The 22344-nt window shown below is 40.1% G+C and overlaps 2 protein-coding genes across 12 annotated transcripts in view; one reads left to right on the top strand and one right to left on the bottom strand.

The window, feature by feature from the left end:
* The window catches only part of GTDC1 (glycosyltransferase like domain containing 1), a 281241-nt gene that overhangs the window by 242035 nt on the left and 16862 nt on the right, over positions 1-22344 (top strand). The window lies entirely within an intron of this gene.
* ARHGAP15 (Rho GTPase activating protein 15) overlaps positions 5563-22344 on the bottom strand; it is a 321355-nt gene continuing 304573 nt past the window's right edge. For all 3 annotated transcript variants that reach the window (XM_079311046.1, XM_079311047.1, XM_079311045.1), the window contains one exon: positions 5563-6854. In XM_079311046.1, coding sequence (XP_079167172.1) covers positions 6671-6854 — 184 coding nt within the window. In that variant the 3' untranslated portion in view covers positions 5563-6670. The remainder of the gene's footprint in view (positions 6855-22344) is intronic.

The raw sequence follows: 22344 nt of genomic DNA, 5'->3' as shown, positions 1-22344 counted from the left end.
TTTGGAATATGAAGCAATTAAAGCCTTATGTGAGTAAATAAGAATTTCTGCATGCTGGAAAGGTTTTTAGTGTCTGAGAAGAGCCTGCAGACCCTTTGGCCTTGGATCTCAAGGTTCACCTCTCTTCACCACTTGCTCCAAAGCAATGTTTTCCTAGCAAGTACCTACTGATAATCTTAGGGATAAATGGCATTGCTTTCAAGGTGGAGCCCTCCTCTTTCTAGGCCTCTAAGAACATCACAGATTTCTCTAGCAGCATCTACTTCCATAATATTTTCCATCTATTTGTACAGGTAGGCTATCCAAAAAGCAAAATATAAGTGTTCTATAATAGACCAGGTCATGTACATTGGCAGAAAATGGAAGAGGAAAATTACTTTAGGTGCTCTTTCCCCTCATAGAATAGAATCATAGGATGGTTTGGGTTGGAAGGGGTCTTAAAGATCATATTGTCCCAATTCCCCCTGCCTTAATTCATCCCATGTCTCTCTTTCCCCCTGCCATATTTGCCTAGCTTTATGAAAGTCATTTGGGACGAAAAACAAGTCTACTGAGGGCCTGTAATATAAGAACAGCATTTCCAAAGAGGTCTCAATCATCTGAAACACAGGCTCTGTGTGAGGGAAAATATATCATGGCAAAGAGAGTAAACAAAGAGGGTAAAATGCCTCTGGAGGGTGACCATTCCCTGGACCTAATCACTTGGTGTGGGCCAAAACTGAGGGACTGGACAAACATGTCAAAGGTACCTAGAGGAACAGACTCATTTGTTTCTTTTATCCATTTCTGAGGCATCTACTAGACAAAACAAGGCTGACTTAAATCAGGAAAAATATTAATTTGCTGTGTCAGAGTTTCTCTGTTTCTTCCAGAATGTGGAAAAAGTGGCCCCTGTCCTCCCTCTCCTATTTACACCCTGTCCAGTGGCCTCAGACAATGAGTAACATCTTTTTCAGCTTGTGCTGAGTCTGCTGAAGCCACTTAAAAGACCCAGCTTTTCAATCTATTAGCTGGAGCTGATGCAGTCCATGATAAACTCTGGGGAACCAGGGGGGCTGTTTCCCCATGCCAGCAGTGTCCTGATAAAGAAATGCACCCAGGACAGGAGGACACAGACCAGAAAATGCACCAGGTCTCAATTCATCCTCTTGTGTTTCAGGGAGGCTGTTGAATTGTCCAGTCAAGGAAATGTTTTGATTTTCAAACCCATTCATTTTATTTTTTCCCCCTCCTCCCTTTGTTTTGGGAAATGAGAAAAATATATAAAAGCAAGTTATTAATAAAACATCTATTATGCCCATGGGACAGAGGTCCTTCCGTATTGTTCAGATGGCATGTTTATTGTTGACATCTCTCTTTTCTCTGAGTATGCACAGAACCCTGAAATCCTTTTACATTTTTAATAAGATTATTTCTTTTTTTCAATCTAGTGCAAGAAAACCGCATCTGCAATATGCATAATACTCTCAAAAACTGCAGCATCAGAGGGAAAGCACTGCCAATGTTTTTGGCTATGTGCACTTCAAAGAGACACAGTGTGAAAAAGAATGGTACCAGAGGTCTCAGGAAGGTGCTGGTATTTTACATCTTAGGGCGTGTTTGTTTAAGGTAGTTGCCTCATTTTTCAGTTCTCACATTTGAGGTAAAGCACATCATAAACACCGGAGGGAATTTGATTTGTTTTCCGGCCATAAATCTGGAATAACCAGCGTTATTGTGTTGCTGTTCCTGAGCTTGGTGTTTTAGGGAGCAAGGTGATCACCAGCTCCACGTCCCTGCAGCTCTGGGTGGCCTGGGCTCTGTGGGGGCTGTGATGCTGTGAAAATGTGAGTCCCCAGCTGGAAAACAGGAGTGCACAGCATCACCCGTGTGCTTCTCCACGAGAGGGTGAGGATGCAGCTGTGCTGAGGGAGCTGCTTTACTGGGCAGGATCCTGCTCCTCCTTCTAGCACATTCCAAGTCCGTGTCCCCGAGCTGGCATTTTTAAATTTGCAACCACAAAGGGCAGAAGCAGTTTCTGCTCGTGTCCTGGGGTAAAAGGCTGCAAAGAGCCCAGGAACCAAGATATGAGGGGTTCAGGCAGGTACCAAATAGCCAGGGTTACGTGGCTGAAGCTGCTGATGGAAATTTGGGGAGCTGCAAGGTGAAGTAGCCACAAGGGAGAAACCAGCAGCACTGGCATGTTCTCTGTAAAGACAAAAATAGCATTTAATTCCCTAAATTCCCTTGTGAACCTGGTCCAGACAATAAGGACAGTTCTGTTCTTCAGTACAGAGCAGAAATCAGATACAAACAAGCAGCTTGATTATTTTAAGAGCTGTAAAGAGCTCAATAATGAAAATATTAAGGATCCTTCCCCCACTGGATGCTTAAGAGCTTTGTTCTAAAAGGCAGAATAGATACACAGAGCATCCATTGAAAGACAGAGCAAGTTATAAGAGGTGTGGCAGATCTTCCATTTGAGGGAAGGTTAAATTGATTAAGAGACAAATGAGAGGTGATGTGTTAGTGGTATATAGGAGAGTGAATTGCCAGGAGAGGTCAGTCAGATGATCCTATTTAGCCTTTCCCATAAATCAAGAGCAAGCAGAGTGCTATACAATGGTACTAAAAGCTAATGAATTTAAAAGTGATACAAGTAAAATATTTTCTTACATGGTGCATAATTAACCTGGGAAATTCATCAGATACCATTAAGACAAAGAGCCTAGCAGGATTAAAAATGGATAATAAGTGACAGAAACTACATAAAGATAGAAATGTATACAGGCTGTTCAGCCATTTATTTAAAACCATTTACTGCCTGGGGCTGCAAAGAAACATCCCCTGTGGGAAAGCTTGACTTAACATTGGACTTTTTCTACCTTTTTTTACTGCAATGGGCAGGCTGGAGCCTGAGCAATGGACTGGTCAAGCCACTTTAATTTTCCAGAGCAGAGGCCACACCACCACCTACCCAAAACAACAACTGCCCTGGGCTCCATTTCTGCATCCCACAAACCCCAGGACTTGTGATTGGGACCCATGGCTCTGATTGTGCTCAGCTTCCCTGTGTTCCATGTTTCCTTTCTCAGGCAGGAATGCCATGCAGGGGAACCTGCTGTGCCCTGATAATATGTGCATGCCCTGAGGCTCTCCTGCCAGCCTCTTCTGAGAATTAGCCATGTAAAATCTGCCTGATTACAGTGGTGATGGTGGGCCCAACTTGCTTCCCAGCTTTCTTCCCAACTCTGCCCATGGTCTGCATCCTTTGTGGAAATTGATTTAGCTGAACTTCTTGAGTGCCTTGGGCTGAATTGCAGCCTAAGGCTCTGTTGCAGCATGGGGTACTTACAAAAAAAAAAAAAAAAAGGCTGAGTGTTACCTGCACTGTTCTGGCAGAGAATTAAAGAACTGTTAAAATGTATGCTGCTTGCAAAAAAACCAAAACAAAATAACATCCATATGTACATAAAAAGAGGAGTAAAGATTTTGTTCAGGGGAGTTTACCTCCCCTTTTAGCTGTAGCTCAGCAAGTCAGTGTGTCTCATCATTTGGTCAGAAATCCTGCTTTGTAGTGGAATTTCTTGAGTTAAAAATTTGCAATGTTTCTCACTGAAGCTTTCAATGTTTTATCTTTATTTTAATGATAAAACTTTGTATCTGGAAATGCCCTGTTTTGGTTCCATTGGAAGTTTATTTCTGATATCTCCTTTTGCTGAATCAATCCCAGTTCTGTGCTCATGCTTCTCAGATGAGTTTGAATAGAAGATGCTCTTCACAGGGAGGAGATGCAGATAAACAGTGATCCTTGCACGTATTTGGCTCAGCTGCATTCTCAGCCTTCATATTTCTGATCATTTACCATTAATAGCTCCTTGCTCAAAATATCTGTGGCCCTTCTCAAACTGATGCTGGCTCCTGAAAAAGAAAGGTCTTCTGCAAGTCTAATTTTGACTTGCTAAAAATTTAGCTGAGTTTGAGCAAAACTCTTACCAAGTGACTGTGAATATTCTAATAAGTAACAATTGGAAGAGCAGTGTGAATTTCAAAACTTGGACACTTTTGGGATTTGGAAATGTTTGTCCAGCAACATGAGTCTGTCAGGGTCTTGGGCTGTGTGCTTGGTTAATAAAGAGCAAACTGCCTGAGCAGGAGGAGAAAGAATCCCTGCTGCAGTTAAGGATTGAACATTTATTTTTATTTTTTTTCCCCACTCTCGCCCTCTTTTATCCTTCTGTTTTCTGCTGATGGCAGGGGCTGAAGGACTGGCTCTTTGACTAATGGTTGAGTCAGTAATTTCTCCCATTAAATTAATGTATGTATTAAGAGAGACAGGAAGAATTGGTCTCTTGGGGAAGGAAGCAGCTTGGTAGCAAGACATGGCCATTCCTTTGTGTTGTGGGGATGAGAAAGGAAAGGCATCTGCTACAAGCCCTGGATTTATACACTCCTCTGGTGAGAGCCACTTGTGTCCCCCCAGATTGTCTGCCCACATCCAGACTGCAATTTAACAGAGCATTTAGCAGAGCAGTCAGCACTTTGTACAGTGTTCATGTAAGGAACCCTTCAAACCCAAAGAAAGCCTCATGTATCCAAAAGTTTCCTTGATTTTTTTTTTTCTTTTACCCTTCAAACCAGCTGATTTTAAGAGAGATATGGTACATTTCATAAGCCTTGTCTTATAAAAACAAGACAAGAGGAGTCTCCCTGCTCCGAAGAAAGAAGATTAATTAATTAATTAAGAATCTTTTCTTCTGAGTGCAACAGGCTCCAAGTAACAAGTGAACTTTTCATTTCCAGTAATAGCAGAAATTACTTCAATAGCATGATTGTGAGTACCCGTGGGGCCATCCTGTGAATGGTCTTTATTAAGGAATAGACTGAACTTCTGACTATCTTTCTTCCAGTCATTTCCACAGGCCATAAACAGCGCCTGGTTTGTTGCTATTAAAAGAGTCTATAGATGATGATGCTGAAAAACATCACTGTTTAAGTACTCATGGCTTGACATTAACATGAAAAATATTTTTGTGAACATAAAGTGAATTTGGGTTTTTCCAGGAGTTTATAGTTTTGCTCAGATGTTATTGAGGTGGATATTTGTGATACGAGGGAGATTTTGGTTGGTTTTGTGTTTTTCATTTTAATTACTGGTCACTATCCCTCTGTTTTGCTTGTTTTTTAGACAAGTGAGAAGTCAGAAAAAAACAAGTCAGAGCTGGTTCTTATGTTTTTTGGTGTTATTTTCTGCCTGTGTTAGTAGCTGATGAAAGAGCCTGGTCTTAGTTAACGATCAGGCCTCATTATATATTTGTTCCCATAAATGACTGCTCCAAGGAGTGACCTTTCCTCAATAACATGGAATTTTGAACAACAGTGCTGAGTGAAAACTGAAGCAGCCCATGATCTGCTGAGGTGATATTGAAGACATATCTCTCATGCACAGCAGACCTATGCATTAATCCTATGTTTTGGGGCCTTTAATTGCTTTAAATATTTGCTTCTGGATCTGTGTTTCACACATCTTATTTACATGGTTTATTTTTCATTTTATGAACAAATCGATAACCAGACAGACTCTTTACCACACTGGATTAGTTTTATTTATTCTCTTTGAACTTGATTAAAAAGCTGTCAAACATAAGTCTACATTTTATCAGCAGAATACTTTTACAAAACAGGGTAGGAGATGTGTATAGCTGGAAACATACATTTCAAAATGAAACAATATTTGATATATTCTAGACAGTTACCCTTTTGTTTATCCATGACAACTGAAACTAACCATCAAATGCATAAATTGATTCAAGTCTAGCCAAGTAATCCTAAGGGCATATGAAAAGGCTTTTTTTTTAAAGTTCTTTCTAGATGAATTTAATGTAGTTCACCAATAAAGCATCCTCAGGAGCACAATACAAATGCTAGAGAACATGAGATAGCTGGGGAAAGCGGGCAGATGTACAGTGTGATGAAGAATCAAAATGGATGTTACATTAAAATGAGCAGTCATGCAATGTCTTCATTTCATGTACTGCGTTTAAGTAAAAATGCCAAAGTTCCAATTCCATTTTTAATTTCTTTTAGGCACTGTTATGCAAATAGTGACATTCTCATTTTGTTTGTGGGTTTTGTTTTTTTTTACATTTTATTTGTTTAAAAGCATTAAATGCAAAATTTTTCCAGCTTTTGGGGTAGACAAATGATTATTCATCATGTATTTAATTTTCAATGTATATCAAAGAGAAAGGTAAATTATACACAGATTAGCTATGAATGATCTCATATCGCTGCTTTAATTCATTGCTTTTAATGTACATACTTTAATCTGTTTTCCACAAACCTCCTCAATTATTATCTGTCTTTCTGTGCCATTGCATATGTTGGTAAACAGCATTTTCTATGGTCTAGGGCCATATGCTGTATGCTCAGCTTGCAGAAAAAGTGACACTTGGAGTGCTAGCATAATGAAACTCTCAAAGGGTTAATGCAGAATACATATAGGCAAATGTTGACAATATTTTTTATTCCAATGTTTGAAAATTAGACACAAAATCATCATTAAGTTTGCACAAAATGAGGCATCTGTCACTTGAAAGAAAAAGAAATATTTCAGAAATATGTTTACAGAAATGTAAAAATATTAGACATCAAGACAGATGTGAACGTTTTCAATAACAGGCCCTGTCTGTCAGTCTTCCTCTGAGCTGAAGATCTTGCTGTACTCACTCAGCATGAGTTCAACTATCTGATTTTGGTACAGCATGTGGACTGCCATGTTCCCTGTCTCCTTTTCAGGTCTAAGGAGTGTTGGTCCAAACACAATTCCTAAGCTTTGTGTTGACATAAGATTCACGGATTCCTTGGCTGCTATCCTGTTGACAAAAAGGAAAGAACTGGTTAAAAAAGAAGGGTGTCAGAGGAGTCACTGCTGCTCTTGAAGCACATAGAGGCATTTTTTTAACTGTTTCTCCTGGTAGGGGCGTTTGTTTGGTTAACTCATCAAAAAGAAAGAAAACAGGGAGGCAAGAGAAATTTCTGCCAGTGTGACAAACAAGGAAAGGAGTGTTTTTGTAGTGCCAGGGAGAAGATTCCCTGCTTCCCTTAACATGGTCTCCAGCACTGAAAGAGTTGTGAAAACCTAAAAAGAAAAAGCCCCTTAATATAGAGCTCATATGAAACACATTCCTTCTGCTAATTTAAATCCAATAAAGTGAGTATGGTCTGAAATGGATTGTGAAATTTATGTAACTAAAGACTTTTGCATGCTTTATCCTGACACAAAGTTTCTTGAAAGACACAGAGACCACATACCTTAATGAGATGACTTAGAAAATAATGGCAAGGATTATAACCTTTGATATCTTTATTACCCACAAAATTACAAGAGAAGGACTATTATTATTAAAAGTTGATCTTGTGTCTGTATTAAGACTTAATATTCCTGTGGAAAGGGCATTAAGGATGGAGAAGTCTGGTCTAAAAACAGTACAGGTTTAATGGATGGAGTTTAGGTAGGAAGTTTGGCATAAATCTCTGCGGTGGTGAGTACAGACTAAGTAGAAATCCATTTCCCTCAGCCCTCCAGAATATATTATGTATCCCTGGGTTGGAAAGACTAGTAAATGAAGATACATATTTTATAAATAAATTGCACAGCTCCACCAAGGATTGCAACTAAATGCAGCTTTATTATGTAAATGTTTGAATTTATGGATGCCTCCTTAACCTGCTAGTTTTAACTTAAGTATTCCAAGTGAATTGTTGAAGCCAAGTTCTGCTTTTCCTCCTCCTCTGCCATTGTCACTCATTTACCTTTTTAAAATCCAGACAGCCATTTAAAAGTCATCACAGCTGTCTCAGTTTCCCATACCTGTTGCTGAACTTACAGCAAGCCACACTATAAAGGAAAGAAATTTTGTGAGACCTAATGGCTCCAGGCACTTAAAAAAGTGTTTCTTTCATGTTAGTGGGTGGGTCACACAGCAAAAAGCATCTCTTGTGGATTTGTGCCAATCTCATAGTTTGCCACATTCCTGGAGCATCAACACTCGTGGTTTTTTCCCCATATATAAATAGGAAGAATTACTTAGTTCTGCCTCATGCTAGTAACCGTGGTGTCCATTGCACAAAACACTCTCCATATGGCACTAATCAGATTGGCTTAACTATTAGTTTCTTAAAATATAGCATCTTCATTAATTTTTTAAAAAATTAATTATCTTTCCTTCGTGGAAGTATTAATATATCATCTCTTCTCTTAGGAGTTCAGAAAGTCTCAAAAGTTAGTTGTTATGTTGCCAGGCGACTGCGTGGGCTTCTGATGGATGTCACACATCTTTGTCACAATTAAAAATGTTACAGAGGTGACGAGATTGTTTTGCTTAATGCCACTTGTGCAGAGGCATGTACAGCAAGTCTCTCTCTCCAGGAAGAGAGATTTGGTTTCTGTTGAGCTTGTTATGTGGTAAAAGTTGGAAAAATCATAAAGTGTTTGGAGGTGACATCAGCAGGAGATGAATGTTCACTGTAGGGGGGAATTCAGCAGCTTTGTCTTGGGTAACCTTAGAAATAATCAATTCAGCAGCATCAGCCATGGCTTTGAGACAAGGGGGGATTGATAATGGACAGCACTGATGGAGCTGGAGGAGAAGCCCCTTGCAGGGAGAAGGAGGCAGTGGAGTATGGATGAGCAGAATCAGGGTGAAGAAATGTGGCAACAGAGCTCAGTTTACTGAAGGGATGGAGGGATTGCCTTCCTTTGTCTGTAAAATGTGGAGCAAGATGTTGAGATCCCATGCTCCTGATGGAAAATGGAAGATGCATGGCCAACCCCTCTGCTTTTGCTTGCCATCTTTCTGAAGGAGAATAATTTCTCTGGTTAATCCAGGAGATTCCATCCTTCTCATGATATCCTGGCAAAGTCCAGGCATGATAACATTTCCCAGCAATGAGGAGGTGGGGGCATGGCATGAGGCAATGGAGGCTGTGTGTGGTGTGTGCTGGTGATGGAGAGGAACTGATAATTCATCAATATGTAACATGGCATCAAGAATATTTGTGTAAATTTGGGTTCCCTGAGCTTAATGCTAGAATAAGAACTACTGTATTGAGAAATTATCTTGAAAATCCTTGACATATTCATGCAGTTTCACTTGTTTTCACCATAATAACAAAAAACATCCAAAAAACCCCAACCCCCCCCTCCAAAAAAAAAAAAAAAACAAAAAAACCAAACCCAACAAACAAACCATGAAACATGGAAAGTTGAAATAGTTAAATAATATGTGGTAAAACACAGCTACTGAAGAATTAGAAGGAAGGAATTCAGTTCACCATGAATAGAATAATTATAAGCTTTGGACTTTACGTCTTTCTGGATTACAAATATTTACCAAAGAAATTCTATAACTGATATTTTTATCATTTCTCCACAAAAGAAGAAGTTAAAGCAAATCAAAATAAAATATGCACATTAATGTTATTACTATAGCTACTAGGTGAAATTGAGTTATTAAAAAAAAAATATTGAAAAAACCAGGCAAGAATTCTTTTTTTTGGCAAGAAAAAGAGCAGAAAGAGTGACACACCATTTTCAACATAAAGAGTGAAGGGAAATGCCAGAGGTACTTTTTGTCAAGCCCAAATGAAAGGAGCAATGATCCATCAATTTAAGGTTATTTTAGAAACAATCTATAATCCGGTGCCACAGATGTTGGAATCATATCAAGAAATTGTTGGGTGCTATGCTGCACAAGATTTTTTTTTTTTCTCCAAAATAACCAAGTTTCCAGAATGTCTTTAGTCCTTGAAATCACAAAGCAATGCAGAAAACACAGTTCTCATTATTAATAGTAATGAAATTAATGATGAATTAAAACAGCAGAAGTGTCTGATAGGAGGGCTGTAGTGTCAATGGCAGATATATAAGGAAAAATACTTGGAATTTATGCTTTGGCTGTTGCCAAGGCAACTGCAAGCTGGAAAACGTGTGATGGAGAGCAGGGCAAGTCTACAGCTAAGAGGGTCATTGTATGGTGAGTTGGCTCTCTAGTTCCATTAAACCTACACTTTTCAAACTCTCTAAATAAAATCATTATTAATTTGGACGTTTGGAAAGCACACTGGATTATTGCTCCAAACACAGTTGGTGTTAGGAAATGTTCTTCATCCATTTTTACTTTGTAGTAACTGCTGAGGAGGAGAAGGGGTTTCTACAGTGACTCTGACTCCTCAGCAGCTTAATATTCCTACTGCACATAAAAAAAGAGGGAATTCTGTGTATTTAGGGAGGAAAATCCCATTGGAAAGGACACTGTTTTATGTAGGCTCAGAGTGTTGGAGGGTAGAGCCAGCTGCTTTGAGAACTGCTCACTTTTGCTTTCTTATCCTTTTCCAGCCAACGAGGATTTAATTTTGCTCAATGTCAGAGGCATTTCTACCCTGAGCAGAACTGGTTTTAGCCATGCCTGGTCTTTCACACTTTTAAATTATATTCAAGGGTCACTTTTCAATAGGACAATCCTGTTATTCTTCCATGAACTGGTAATATAGACTGTGACTAAAGGACAACACATTACAAAATGAGGGGGTCAGAAGACTAAGAAGGGGTCACTTGGCATGAGGTTATGGACTAGAATGGAAGGTGTAGGAAATGTGTCCCCTGAATTCAATGAAGGACTGAGGGATAAAAGTAGGTTTTGATATTTGTGCTCACTAGGGAAGTCTCTGCCGCTAGAGACAGAAACCAAGAGCAACACAGAGGTCAAGAGAGATTAAAGATAAATAAAAATAAATGAAACTCCTCCAAAAGGATTTAAAATGCTGTATTTGTGTCATCTCTCCTCTTGGTATAGGAAATAACCTTATGGAATGAGGACACAGCTCCTCTCTGAGTGGGATATTCCATGACAGCCCATTTGGGTGGGATTTTTACCTTTGCTGAGCTGTGTTGGCAACCACTGTTATAGCCAGAGTTGCACATTCTGATGGATGACAGGACTGATTTGAAATGTAAGTTCCTGTGAACTGTCTTAATAGGTCAAAGTGTGTGCCTCCCATTGATTCACTTTGCCAATAATTATCCTCAAATTAGCCAATATCTCTTTCCTATCTATTTTCAGGCATATGCAAATGTAATGTTTAGCTTAAGGACTTGGCCCTGGGAAGGGCTCAGCTGCCTTCAGCTTTCCCCAGCAATAATTCTGTTAACAGGCCTCTTCACTGCACTGGTACAGGCCAGTTTTTATGCAGCAGCTTTCTGACTTCTGGTATTGCAGAGCTCCCAATCAATTTGTTAAATTTGTCTCTTATGATGAGCAGCTTCCAGCTCAACATTTTACGCTCCTCTCCTTCCCAAATGCTGGTTCACAGGAGTTAAAAAATAACAGGTATTACATACTTTGCTTTAGTGACAAGACATTTGGGAAGGAATCATCCAACCTTGAAATAAAATCTTTATTGAAAGCAATTCTACATCCATGCCAGTCAGATACATTGTATGATCAGAGGAGGTGTCCCAGGGGAAAGCTCAGTGCTGTAGACAGGGTTGATTACTTGGACCTCCTGTCAGTTCTTAACTCATTGACAGTGGCTGAGACATTCAGTACAACTTTGTTTTCTTTATTTGGAAGTAAAGTTAATATACTTACCTTAACTGTGCCAAATGTACTGGAAAATAACCTGATAATAAAACGTACCATCCTAGGAAGTGATAATGTCTGTGTGTGTATAAGCACATTTTCACAGGGCTTTTGCAGCTAGGTTTTTCAGTGTTAGGGAAGGAACCACAGCTACAACATGATGCACAGATAACCTAAACTATCAGGTTTTTTCTCAGCATATTTCCTTTTCATTTAAGACCTGTTACACACTTTCCTGAGACACAGCATATCACAGCCACATCCTTTTCTGTCGTCAATTTATTCCAGTTCAGCTGCAGTTGTTGTTTTTTGGGAAGAACTTGAGTGGATTTTGGTACTAAAAAGATGAGTGAACTGCAATTTTGAGAGTCCTTTTCAAGTACAAACAACAATAGGGGTCCTATAACTGATCAAAATCTTGCAGATATCCATACCCAGCTGGACACACCAGCTGAGGAGAGAATCCAAAATACACACAGAGGGGGAAGAAGTGCAGGACCTGTGCATTGCTCAACTCCACCTGGGAAACTTATGGAGGCAACTGGTGGTAAGGGAGCCCCTAATGGCACAGACTCTATTTCTGTAAACTGTTCAACTCCTTGCACTACTACATTGATAAATTTCAAATTTATCATTAAGTTCAGATTCTTGATATTTTATGAAAGCAGACTAAACCTCATTATTATCTATGTCCTGGCTGTATAGGTGATTCACTGAAGTGCATTACAGTGGCATTGACCAGCTGATGAGACCAAGCAGATGCAAACACCATCAGTGGAGTCCTCAGCTGGTGAGATCTGCTCACTGTGATGGAACAGGGAGATTGGTGTGTATGGAACTGAGACCAGAGGCTTCTGCTTATAGAGCAGCTCCAAAACATTACAAATTTCCAAATGTGCCATGTGGTTTCCTCTGCAACAAATAAGAACAATTCAGGGGTCACAGTGCACTAATACAGTTTTAAGCTACTTGCATCTAGCTGTGTAAAACATGAAGGCATTTTAAATCCTTGTTTGTTCCATAGGTAGAATTTGAAACAATAGCTAGGCTGGTAATAGAGAAACCAGGTCATGGCGTAGGATATGTTACAAGAGGGGTCAGAAATAGTTCAGACATACTTAAGAGCTTGCTTTTGCTGAAAATAGCCTCCATGGCTCCTGGCCTACAGAAACTCCATAGGCTTCCTGTGCTTTGCAGCTGTGGGTTCGTGTTACAGCTCTTTGGGAAAAAATCCCTTCTCTTCAGTTGCTCTGGGATACAAGAACTGAGCACTCGATGCTGTCTTCCTCCACAGACTAGGCTCTAAGTGTGACCATTGGGTGGCTATATATAGGAGCTGGACAGCTGACAGGGACCTGGTGGAGATTGGGCTTCCTCAGGGGATCCCCACATATCTCACAGCACGAGCTCTTCCCTGGATGAACTGCCTTGGAGCCTGGCCTAAGTGAGAATAATAACTAAACTAACTCCCAACATTGCTTCACAGTTGGCTGAATAGACTGTGAAAAGCTGAAGAAAGGCATTTATTCTGGCTTAGCCTGGTTTAATAGGAGAACTGTTAAAAATAAAGTCTGCTCAGCGCTGGGTGAACTTCGCTTCCTGCATGACGATTCTGCAGAAGAGCATGTGGGCTCTTGCCTTTGCACACACCTCACAGAATGCCTGTCTTGTGCAGAAAGACTTCATCTTCTGGGTGCCTGAGCATGTAAAAACATATTTAGGCATCTAAAGATACTGCAGCCTCTAGAGGGGCTTCATTCAGGAAAGTGCTTTGGAGAAGTCCTGCTTGCTCTGCACAAGGGGAGGTGCTCCTGCTCCACTGAGGAGATGTGAGGGGGGAAACTGTTTATCTGCACCTCAGCCTTGGATTGTTTGTTTTTCTGGACATCTTCTGAGCCACAGAATCTCCAAAGGCAGGAGGGGCATGCTGGTGCACAGACAGCAAGGGCAGGAAATTATTACCACATTGTGGCTCCACCAAAGACCTTGGCTTGGGCAAAGGATCAGGTCTCACTCCCCCAAATCAAATTGTGTCAAAGAGTTGGATTCAATATCTTTCCACAAAATCTTCCCTATTACAAAAATTCCAGGTCTCTCTTTTGAAAAACTGATCCAACTGGGTGACCTGCAGGGTTCTTTCATTTACTGACAGCCAGCACTCCCAGTGTGGCTTGGGCTTTAATTTTTTGTGTGTGAATGCAAACTGGTTCTGACTGGTGCTCTCAAGAGGACAGATCTGGCTAGTCTGTGTTTGCTGCTGTGCCTGCAGTTTGCCTGTTTGGGCACAGCCTTTTGGTAGGAGTCAGCTGAAGGCCATGAACTTCCTCAAGGAGCATCCTGACTCCTCTGTGCACTGCAGCTCTGTCATTTTTGCCTTTTTTAGGAGCCCTCTAGCAGCAAATTTATCTCAAACAAGAGCAAACCTCTGCTCCCAAGCCACACAGGCACTGTGAGCACGAGTCTCTCTTTGGGGAGGGGATGGAAGAGAGCAAAACCCCCGTGACAGATGTTGGGCAGATGCTGATGCACTTCTTAGAGGTGTTTGGATAGCAGAGTGATAAAGGCAGTGTGGGACTACATAGAATAATATATGTTCAGACAGAAGTATACCACCTTAATGCCTAAAATGTATTTTTGGCTGGTGGTGTGACTTCTGCTGTGCTTGATTTTTTTTAAAATTTATTTTTAATTCTACTTCTGATTTATTTTTTTTCCCTCCAGAAATAATTATCTTATTGTAAAGACCAACCTGTCATAGGTCCTGGATTTGTATGCTTTTGTGGCCTGTGTGGTTCAGAAGGCAACAGATAGTTTTAAAAAAATAAAGCTTTAACTTTTTAAATTGCTTAAATATTTTTGTTCAAGAATGCCTGAAGCTACATTCTTGTAACATTAAAAATAAAAAGCAGTTAGTAACAATCTCGCTGAAATCACGAATTGTAAATATAGAACCTTTATCATCAGCACAGCACATCCAAAAATGTCTTTGTAAAATAAATCAAATTATATGAGTTAATTGATTCCAGGCAACATCAGCAACTGCAGGTGGAAACTGAATAACAGGATGTTTATTAATGAGGGACTATTAATCAAAATTGACAATATCAATTCCTGTTTCTTTTATTCAAATTCTACCTGCAAAATCCATGAACATGTTCACTGGATTTTAAAATAAAAATTTAAAAGTATGGAAAATGCTGACACTTGGGATTTTAGCTTTAGATGTAGGGCTATTTGTTTAAACAGCGAAAGGATATCCTAAATCCAATTTGACAGGCAATGCCAAAGATGCCAGTGGTAATTAATTAGCACTTAATTTAGACCACAGAACAACAGGATATGGAATTGGTGCTCAGTGCCATTTCCCCTTAGGCTTCATCTCACGAGGGTCAGGAGTATGGCTGTTGCATTGAAGGTCAGTAAATAAATTGGGGGAACACATTGACACTGGACTTTTCATGATAGATATCCTTCACCCTTATTGCTGCCTCTGGCTATGGCTGATGAGAAAAGGACTGCAGTGTTCTGAGAAGAATGCTGTGGTGCCCAGGCTGGAGTGGAGCAAGGTGGTGCCTGAGCTCAGGAGCCCAGCAGTCACTGTGCTGGCAGAGAAATGCCCCAACTCTGTGCCTGGGCTGGAAATAAACTCCTGACTGTAGCACAGAAAGCTTGAGGAACTCTGACAGGCGAGAAAATTCACTTAAAAGCAGCCCTTAAGTTTGCTAGATTTGTGAGCTTAGCTTTAGATTAAGTATAATTAAAATCAAGGGAAGATTTTAAAGTGAGGTTAGAAACTAGGTCAGCAAGGGAAAAAACACATTTCCTCATTATCCTCTTGTCTTTGTCTTAATAATATTTGGTGCTCCTCCATAGAGCTAAAGGCTCTTAATAAAGGTGGATTAATGTTATTAACAGCATTGTTTTCTGATGGGGACACTGAGGCTTTGATGTGCTTAATGATGGACAAACAGAAAATACGTGGCAAAAAAGCAGAGCCACCAGTTCTGGATTGTACCTCAGTGAGAGAAGCCACCCTGAACAGAGGGATATGGAAAACACACAGGAGACCCAATGTCCCTTCTGCCCACAGGCACATCAACTGCATCCCTTGGTTCAGATTTACTGGTTTGAAAGGTAGAAAGATGATGAGACTTGGTATTACAGTTTAATCCTCCTGCTCCCAGTAAAATTAGTGCATCTGTCAGACACTCCTACTCTCTCTCTTCCAGTAATCTCTGCCTCTCAAAGGGGGGCCTCAGGTGGGAGGTGTCAGCTCTGCCACAGGTATTCAGTGATGCTACAGCCTTCTGAAATCACTTCTCACAAACTGTACCCTACTAGGATAAGTAGCCCAGCTCCTTATGTCCCACAGGGTGCTGAACAATGGGAGCTTCAGTATTTACAGGAGGGTGGCTCTGGTTGCACATCCCAGCTGTACTCCACTAGCACAGTTTTATCCCCTTGGTCCCTGAAGGGCTGTCTGCATTGCTACATCACAAAAACACTGAGTTAGACAGTCTCTGCTCAGAAAATATATTTTGGAAGCCCCAGGTTAAGGGTTATTTTAGTTTTCACTTCATCACACCCTTTGCAGCATCTCTTTCTGGACAGTGAGTAAAATTTTGATTACTCTGAAAGCCACTGACAAAAATCCCAGAGACTGGAAGCCACAATGGAGTCAGAATTTCACCTTATATGAGCTTAACTTTTCTCATTTTGGGGTGATATCTATTTTACTAAGTGGAATTACTGCTTTTGACTATGTTCAATCTATAACCTCTTGCAGCCTTCAATTACAGCCTTTTTGTGCTATAATCCAGTTGACAGCAAATAACTCAGCCCTGGATATGACAGGTTTACTTTCTGACTTAGAGCCCAGAAGGGGCAATTGAGTGGAATTTCAGCCTGGGATGTTGAGCTGTAGACATGATGCTCAGAAATTCATCTTTGCTTCTGAGTCTAGAGAAGCCCATGGAAAACACAGTTTCACTAACACTACATTGGTTTTGTCCAGTGTCATGAATTAATTATTCAGTTCTGTGAGAAACCCAGTGATTTTTGGCATTGAAATCAGAGAATGTGGCAAAGAATTCCACATAAGTCAGGGAACAAATTCTCACCAAAGTTTTCCTTTGCTGTGAATTTTGGTATCATAGAATCACTGGATCAATTGATTTGGAAAAGACTTTCAAAAATGCCAAATTAAAGCATTGCGATTACTTCATAAATTATTTTGTTCCATATCTTTTTTAAATAATGAAAAAAATTCTAATGTTTGCCTATTAACTGTCCCCAATATAAAATATCCATATTTTTAATCCCATATTATCACCATCTTGTTTAAAATGAAAGAGTTTTTGCAGTGGTCTACCCAACAAACATGATTTTCTATGGGATCTGACCTCAACCAGGATTCCTGCTCTTCCAGGTTCAGTTCTGAGCTCTCCACAAGCTAGGATTGCAATATATATGCACTGCATTTGTATCAGATTTGAAAGATGCTTTAACATGCCTCCCAGCACCACGATTGTTTCAGCCCTGATACTGAGCACGAGTAGGATGAATGCAGCTCTTAAATGCACTAGTGAGTATGTGCCACGAGTCTTTGATTTCTTTAAACTTATTTACATTTTACTCGCCCCTGAGCAACGAATTTACTATGTCAGCATTGTCTTTTCTACTTATACTTTGTCTGTCTTGTCTGCTCACCTTAGCTTGATGTTTATTTTTTTGTGCACGTGCTTAGTCCTCTGCACTAAATGCAGGGGCTGCCTGGAGTGGAGGATTTTCCATACATTGTGTCTTTCTAAGAAGTACCCTTTGTAGTATACTGCAAGTTCTGCAATATTTCCTGGCTTTAAACTAGCTTTGAATTTTCTCATTAGCTCCTTTAAAGTCAAATACCCATTCACACATGTACTGGTCTCAGATGACTCTGGTCTAACTGCCTTAGATACTTTACAAAGTCTTTATTCTCTACACAGTCAGCCCTACCTCTCCCAGTAGTTGTATTTCTTTCATCTTTGAAGCTTCAGGTGACCAGGTTTGCCAATATCTGCTTCTGTCTGACCCTGATCAAATTCCACAGTTAAAAAAACTGGTGAGAAAACATACATGAGTCTCTTAGACCTCCTAACCCAAACCATGTTCGATAGAGATTGAAGGATTTAAGAACAAGAGGGACAATCTTGCTGTTGATATCAGGGCCCTGATATGAGTCAGCAGTCTTTGGCTTCCAGGACACCTCTCTGTAGGTGTCCAGCAGAAAATGTCTAGCCTGAAGTGAATGCTCGTAAATAGATTTACAAGCTTAGAAAGTGCCTCTTTAGCAAGCACATATTGCAGTTTCAGGATGCAGAGCTGGATAAACATAAGTTAGTATGAGAAGCAATGGAAAGCTCTTACTATATAATTTGGAAAGGTTAAGCAGCTCCTCACTATAGAGGCCAGGTGAGATCCAAAATATGTTCAACAAGACTTGGAATTTTCCCTGTGGCAGAAATCTCAGGGTTGGCTCTGAGTCCAGAGCAGCTGCAGTGACTTCCATGGGGTAGATGCTCTGAAGGAATGAAAATTCCTTATTCTGATGACACTTTTATGAGACCCTTATCCAGACATGGAAACAATCTGGGTTGTCTGAGGTGGTTAAAGTTGCCTGCTACTACTGCTGCCACAGCCCTGTGGAAATCCTCTCTGGACTGAGAGTTTGAACAAGGCAGACTGATGTTCCCAGTAAACTTCACTTACTGGAAAGCTTCCATATGCTCCAGGGCTGTCCCATATGCCCTGTGCTGACTGTATGGTGGCTGCTGGTGGTGTTTGGTGAAGGCTGCACTTGGCAGTGTGGATGGCAGTGATCTGGGAGGTGAGAACAGCTTCCAGATGGATGAAGTGCTATCCTGAGGTGGTCTGGGGAGCCTGAGCCTGGTGCTGACACAGAGAACATGGTGCAAAAAAGTTTGTGCTTTTTCCATGAAGGTGCTAGGAGAGCTAGAGGAGGAGTTAGAAAAATTACAGAAATTTTCTGAATTCCGTTTTCTTGGCTTATCTCCATGAAAAGGGGTCTTCTTCTGGAAGACCACAGCAAAGGTCTGGAGAGGATGTGGCACTGCTGTCTAATGTCAGGGCTGAGGTGGGTGTAGGATCCTCAGCTTGGAGGAGGTAACTGGTTGCATCTTGTGGACCAGGGGAGGAGGCAAATTGGCTGGAGAGAGCTGCTTCACAGATTTATGATTTTACATAGCACCATAATGCGTAATGTACGAAAAGATAAATATTTTCCATTCAGCAACATCTTGCTGTATTTTCATCTAGCTCTATAATTTTAATTATAAAGTGAACATAACCTGTATCAAATTATAATTTTGTTAACATATTGAATGAGGACAAGAAAAATAAATACCAGATTTTATGCTGTACAGGCACATGAAGGTATAGCAAAAAAATCTGGTTTCCTTGACCACATTGTCATAATATGCATATATAACTGCTTATTGAATCCAGGCTGTGTAGACAACAGAAAGAACACTGGCTCCATACCATCACAATGCATGCCCACAACAAAGAGGAGGAAAGAACAGGCTCTTTCATTGTGTGTTTCTAAGTATTACCAACATAAGGGGTAAAAACTACCTCTGTCTGAAGTGTATCTATACACCCATGCATAAGTTATTAACTGGGCTCTCTCAGCACAGTTGCTGAAAATATTAATATATTCAAATTATATTCTAGCTACTGCAAAAACAGTAGATCAGACAAATGTATTAAAATCTCTTCAGACAAAAAGAGTCATGTTATTTATAAAGTTCCTCCCCCCCCTCCCCTTACTGGAACACAAACCTTCATTGTATAGAGTACACGAGAATGCAAGATGATCCTTAGATGTCAAAATGCGGCTTAAAGTTTGAATGTAATCATAAAACAGTGACTCCAACGCTCCCCATAAACAAATTGTCACTGGCATTATGTAACTTGGACTATTCACAAAGTATAAAAGATGGGAAGAATAAAAGGTGGCTGCCAAACACTATGGGCCAAATCCAAAGGTCGTGCCAAATTGCGCCAGTGGGCTGGGAATTGCAAACCCAGCGTGGAATTTGGATTTACACTCCTCGGTCCTTGGGCTGCTTAGAGTGAGATTAAGGCTATTTTTTATTCAGTTTGTCAGTAAGGCAGCAAAGCAGCAACCAGTGGCTTCTGCAGCCCCCCTGCTTGCTCTTAGTGGGAGATGGGAAAGTGGGATAAAAGTTTCCTAATTGCCACAGGACCCGTTTTTGTACAGAGTGGCTTTCTGGGCTGCAAGCAGGCACAGCCAGCCACCAGCAATGCAGCCTGGAAAGGGAGGCATCACTCATGGCTGGCAGAGTTGAATTTTTCATGTTAGTGTTACATAGGGTGCTGCCACTCTGGGCTGAGACCTTGCCCTCCGCCTGGACTCCTCTGGAAAACTGATTAATGAGGGAAGACCATTCACCAAGGCAGAAGGTCTTGTTTGTGAACAACAACCAATCATTAATTTATACTTTCCTTCGGTCCAGGCTTTAGGTGCAAAGTATTTCTGAAAACAAATGCACTGCACAGATTTAAATTGCAGCTAATGGTTGTGTCAATGCCCCACCAAACTCGGTGGTTGCCCAGTCCTGCATTTCCCCCTCCCTCCCTTTAAAAAGTAAAATGACATTTTTTTCCCCAGCCTGAAATAATTGCTGAAGCAGAGATACTGGTTTAACTCATTATGAATTATTAGTGGAAAAGTGGGTCTCAGAAGTATGTTACATCTGAAATATTTTTCGTCACTTGAACATGTGCCGTCCAGAACTGGCCCTGTTCTACCAGGCACTGGGAACAAACACTTTGCATTCACAGATGCTCCTAATTTGGTGTGGTTTGGAGTGTAATTTAGATCAAACGTATCCATGTAAATGAGTCAGGGTTTCTTAATTAGGTGCCTCTAAAGAAAAAACTTGGACCACATCAGTAGGTGTGGGTGTGGTGCCCACAGTACTGGAATCTTTCTATAGATGAAGCTGAGTTTTGTTCGGGCATACTGTAGGTTTTTCTTTCCTTTTTTTATTTTTTTCTTTCTTTCTTTCTTTTTTTTTTTTTTTTTCTAAAGCACAATAATAAATCTGCAGATGGCATAGACATAAAGACGCTACTTCAGAGGAGCTGTCTAAAACACTGTCTCTTTGGCAAATGCCTTAAAGTAGGTCATTCTGCTGTGATTTAGGTTTATATTTCATTGCCAGCTTTTTGTTCCCATTACAAGTAGGGTGCATTCCAGTCCACAGATTTACTCTTATTTTTCTTTTTTTTTTTTTTTTTTTTTTTAGATTGGTTTTTATTTACAAAAAATTTGTACGTCTTCATAAGAAAATGGCCAATACCCTGTCAGAAGTAGTAATCATGCACTTGACTACAAAAAGAGATGTATGAAGGTGATAGCCTGTAAATATTGGAATGTAAAGTACTATTCTCTGGGAGGAAAAATTGTATTGATTCTCTTAACATGGTGATTGAAATGATTGTTGCATCTTTTGTACTGTGTGAAAAAGGATTTGATCTAATGCAATTCCAGAACTCTCACAGAGCTAGGGACCTAGATGTTCAGATATTTGCTTTTTATATATTTGCCACTGAAAATCATGTATTTTATAGCTTATTAAAAAAAAAAAAAATAATCAGGGTCTGTTTTTCCATCAGAGTGCTGGGGGATTTGCATGCCAAACTCTCACTAGCCTTAATGAATTACCTGCATAAATTCCCTTTCAATCAATAGTAGAATAGATCCTATTGTGTTATATTAATTATTTTGCACAGAATGCTGACATTTTGGCCTTAAAGCCTTTTTTGCTTTGTTTTGTTTTGCTTTTTTTTTTTTTTAAGTTCCAATGAATATCTGAGAAACTTCAAGCAAGTATTTATTTCACAACCTTAATTCTGAGAAAAATCACATATCTTTAGGCACAAAAATGAAAAGCATTGCAATTTACCCTTTGATGACCTGGTTGTGGACATTAGCATGTTAGAGCTTGATCTCTCCAAATAAAAAAAGAAAAAAAGGGGGAAAGAGCCATTGTAATGAATTGAGCATTCCTAATTTTGGCCAACGAAAAAGGATTCGAGCTGGAAAGAACACTAACCCCAAGCAATATTAAGAGGTTACAAAATCACATAAATTAACTCTGCCGGTGATATTTTGCTAAAGCTGATGCGAGTGCAAACCAGAAGCAGGATTCTCACGTGGTCCTGATTAACTGAAGAGTCCTTAGCAGCAACCAGCCCTCCCTGGGATGTGCTGGCCAGATGCACATGTACACCCACAGCACATGGATGAGCCTTCAAAGGCTTGGGGGGCTCAGCTGGGGGATTGGGGAGCAAGCAAAGAGTGGAAATGAGAAGTGTTGGCTGGGTCGTGGTGGGAAAGTGCCTCACCCTCTCCATTCCTCACTTTCTTTATCTGCACCACTAGGATAATAAAACTTACTGACCTGAAAAGGAAGTTAGGAGATTTAATTAATGTTTGAAAAGCTTTTTTGAGATCGTTTGATATTGAGTAATGTGGGATGAACAATAGGAACTCTTGGAAACAGGGGCTCTATCTATCAGGATTTGTGTATTGCACTCAGCACAATGGTGCCGTGCAGCCACAGAGTCAACTGTGTCATAAATATTTAAATTAAAACTATGTTAATTATTTTTATCATTCTGTTATTTGCTGATA

The sequence above is a fragment of the Erithacus rubecula genome (assembly GCF_903797595.1).
Source record: "Erithacus rubecula genome assembly, chromosome: 8".
Classification (NCBI taxonomy): Eukaryota; Metazoa; Chordata; class Aves; order Passeriformes; family Muscicapidae; genus Erithacus; species Erithacus rubecula.
This window is presented reverse-complemented; position numbering and strand designations above follow the sequence as displayed.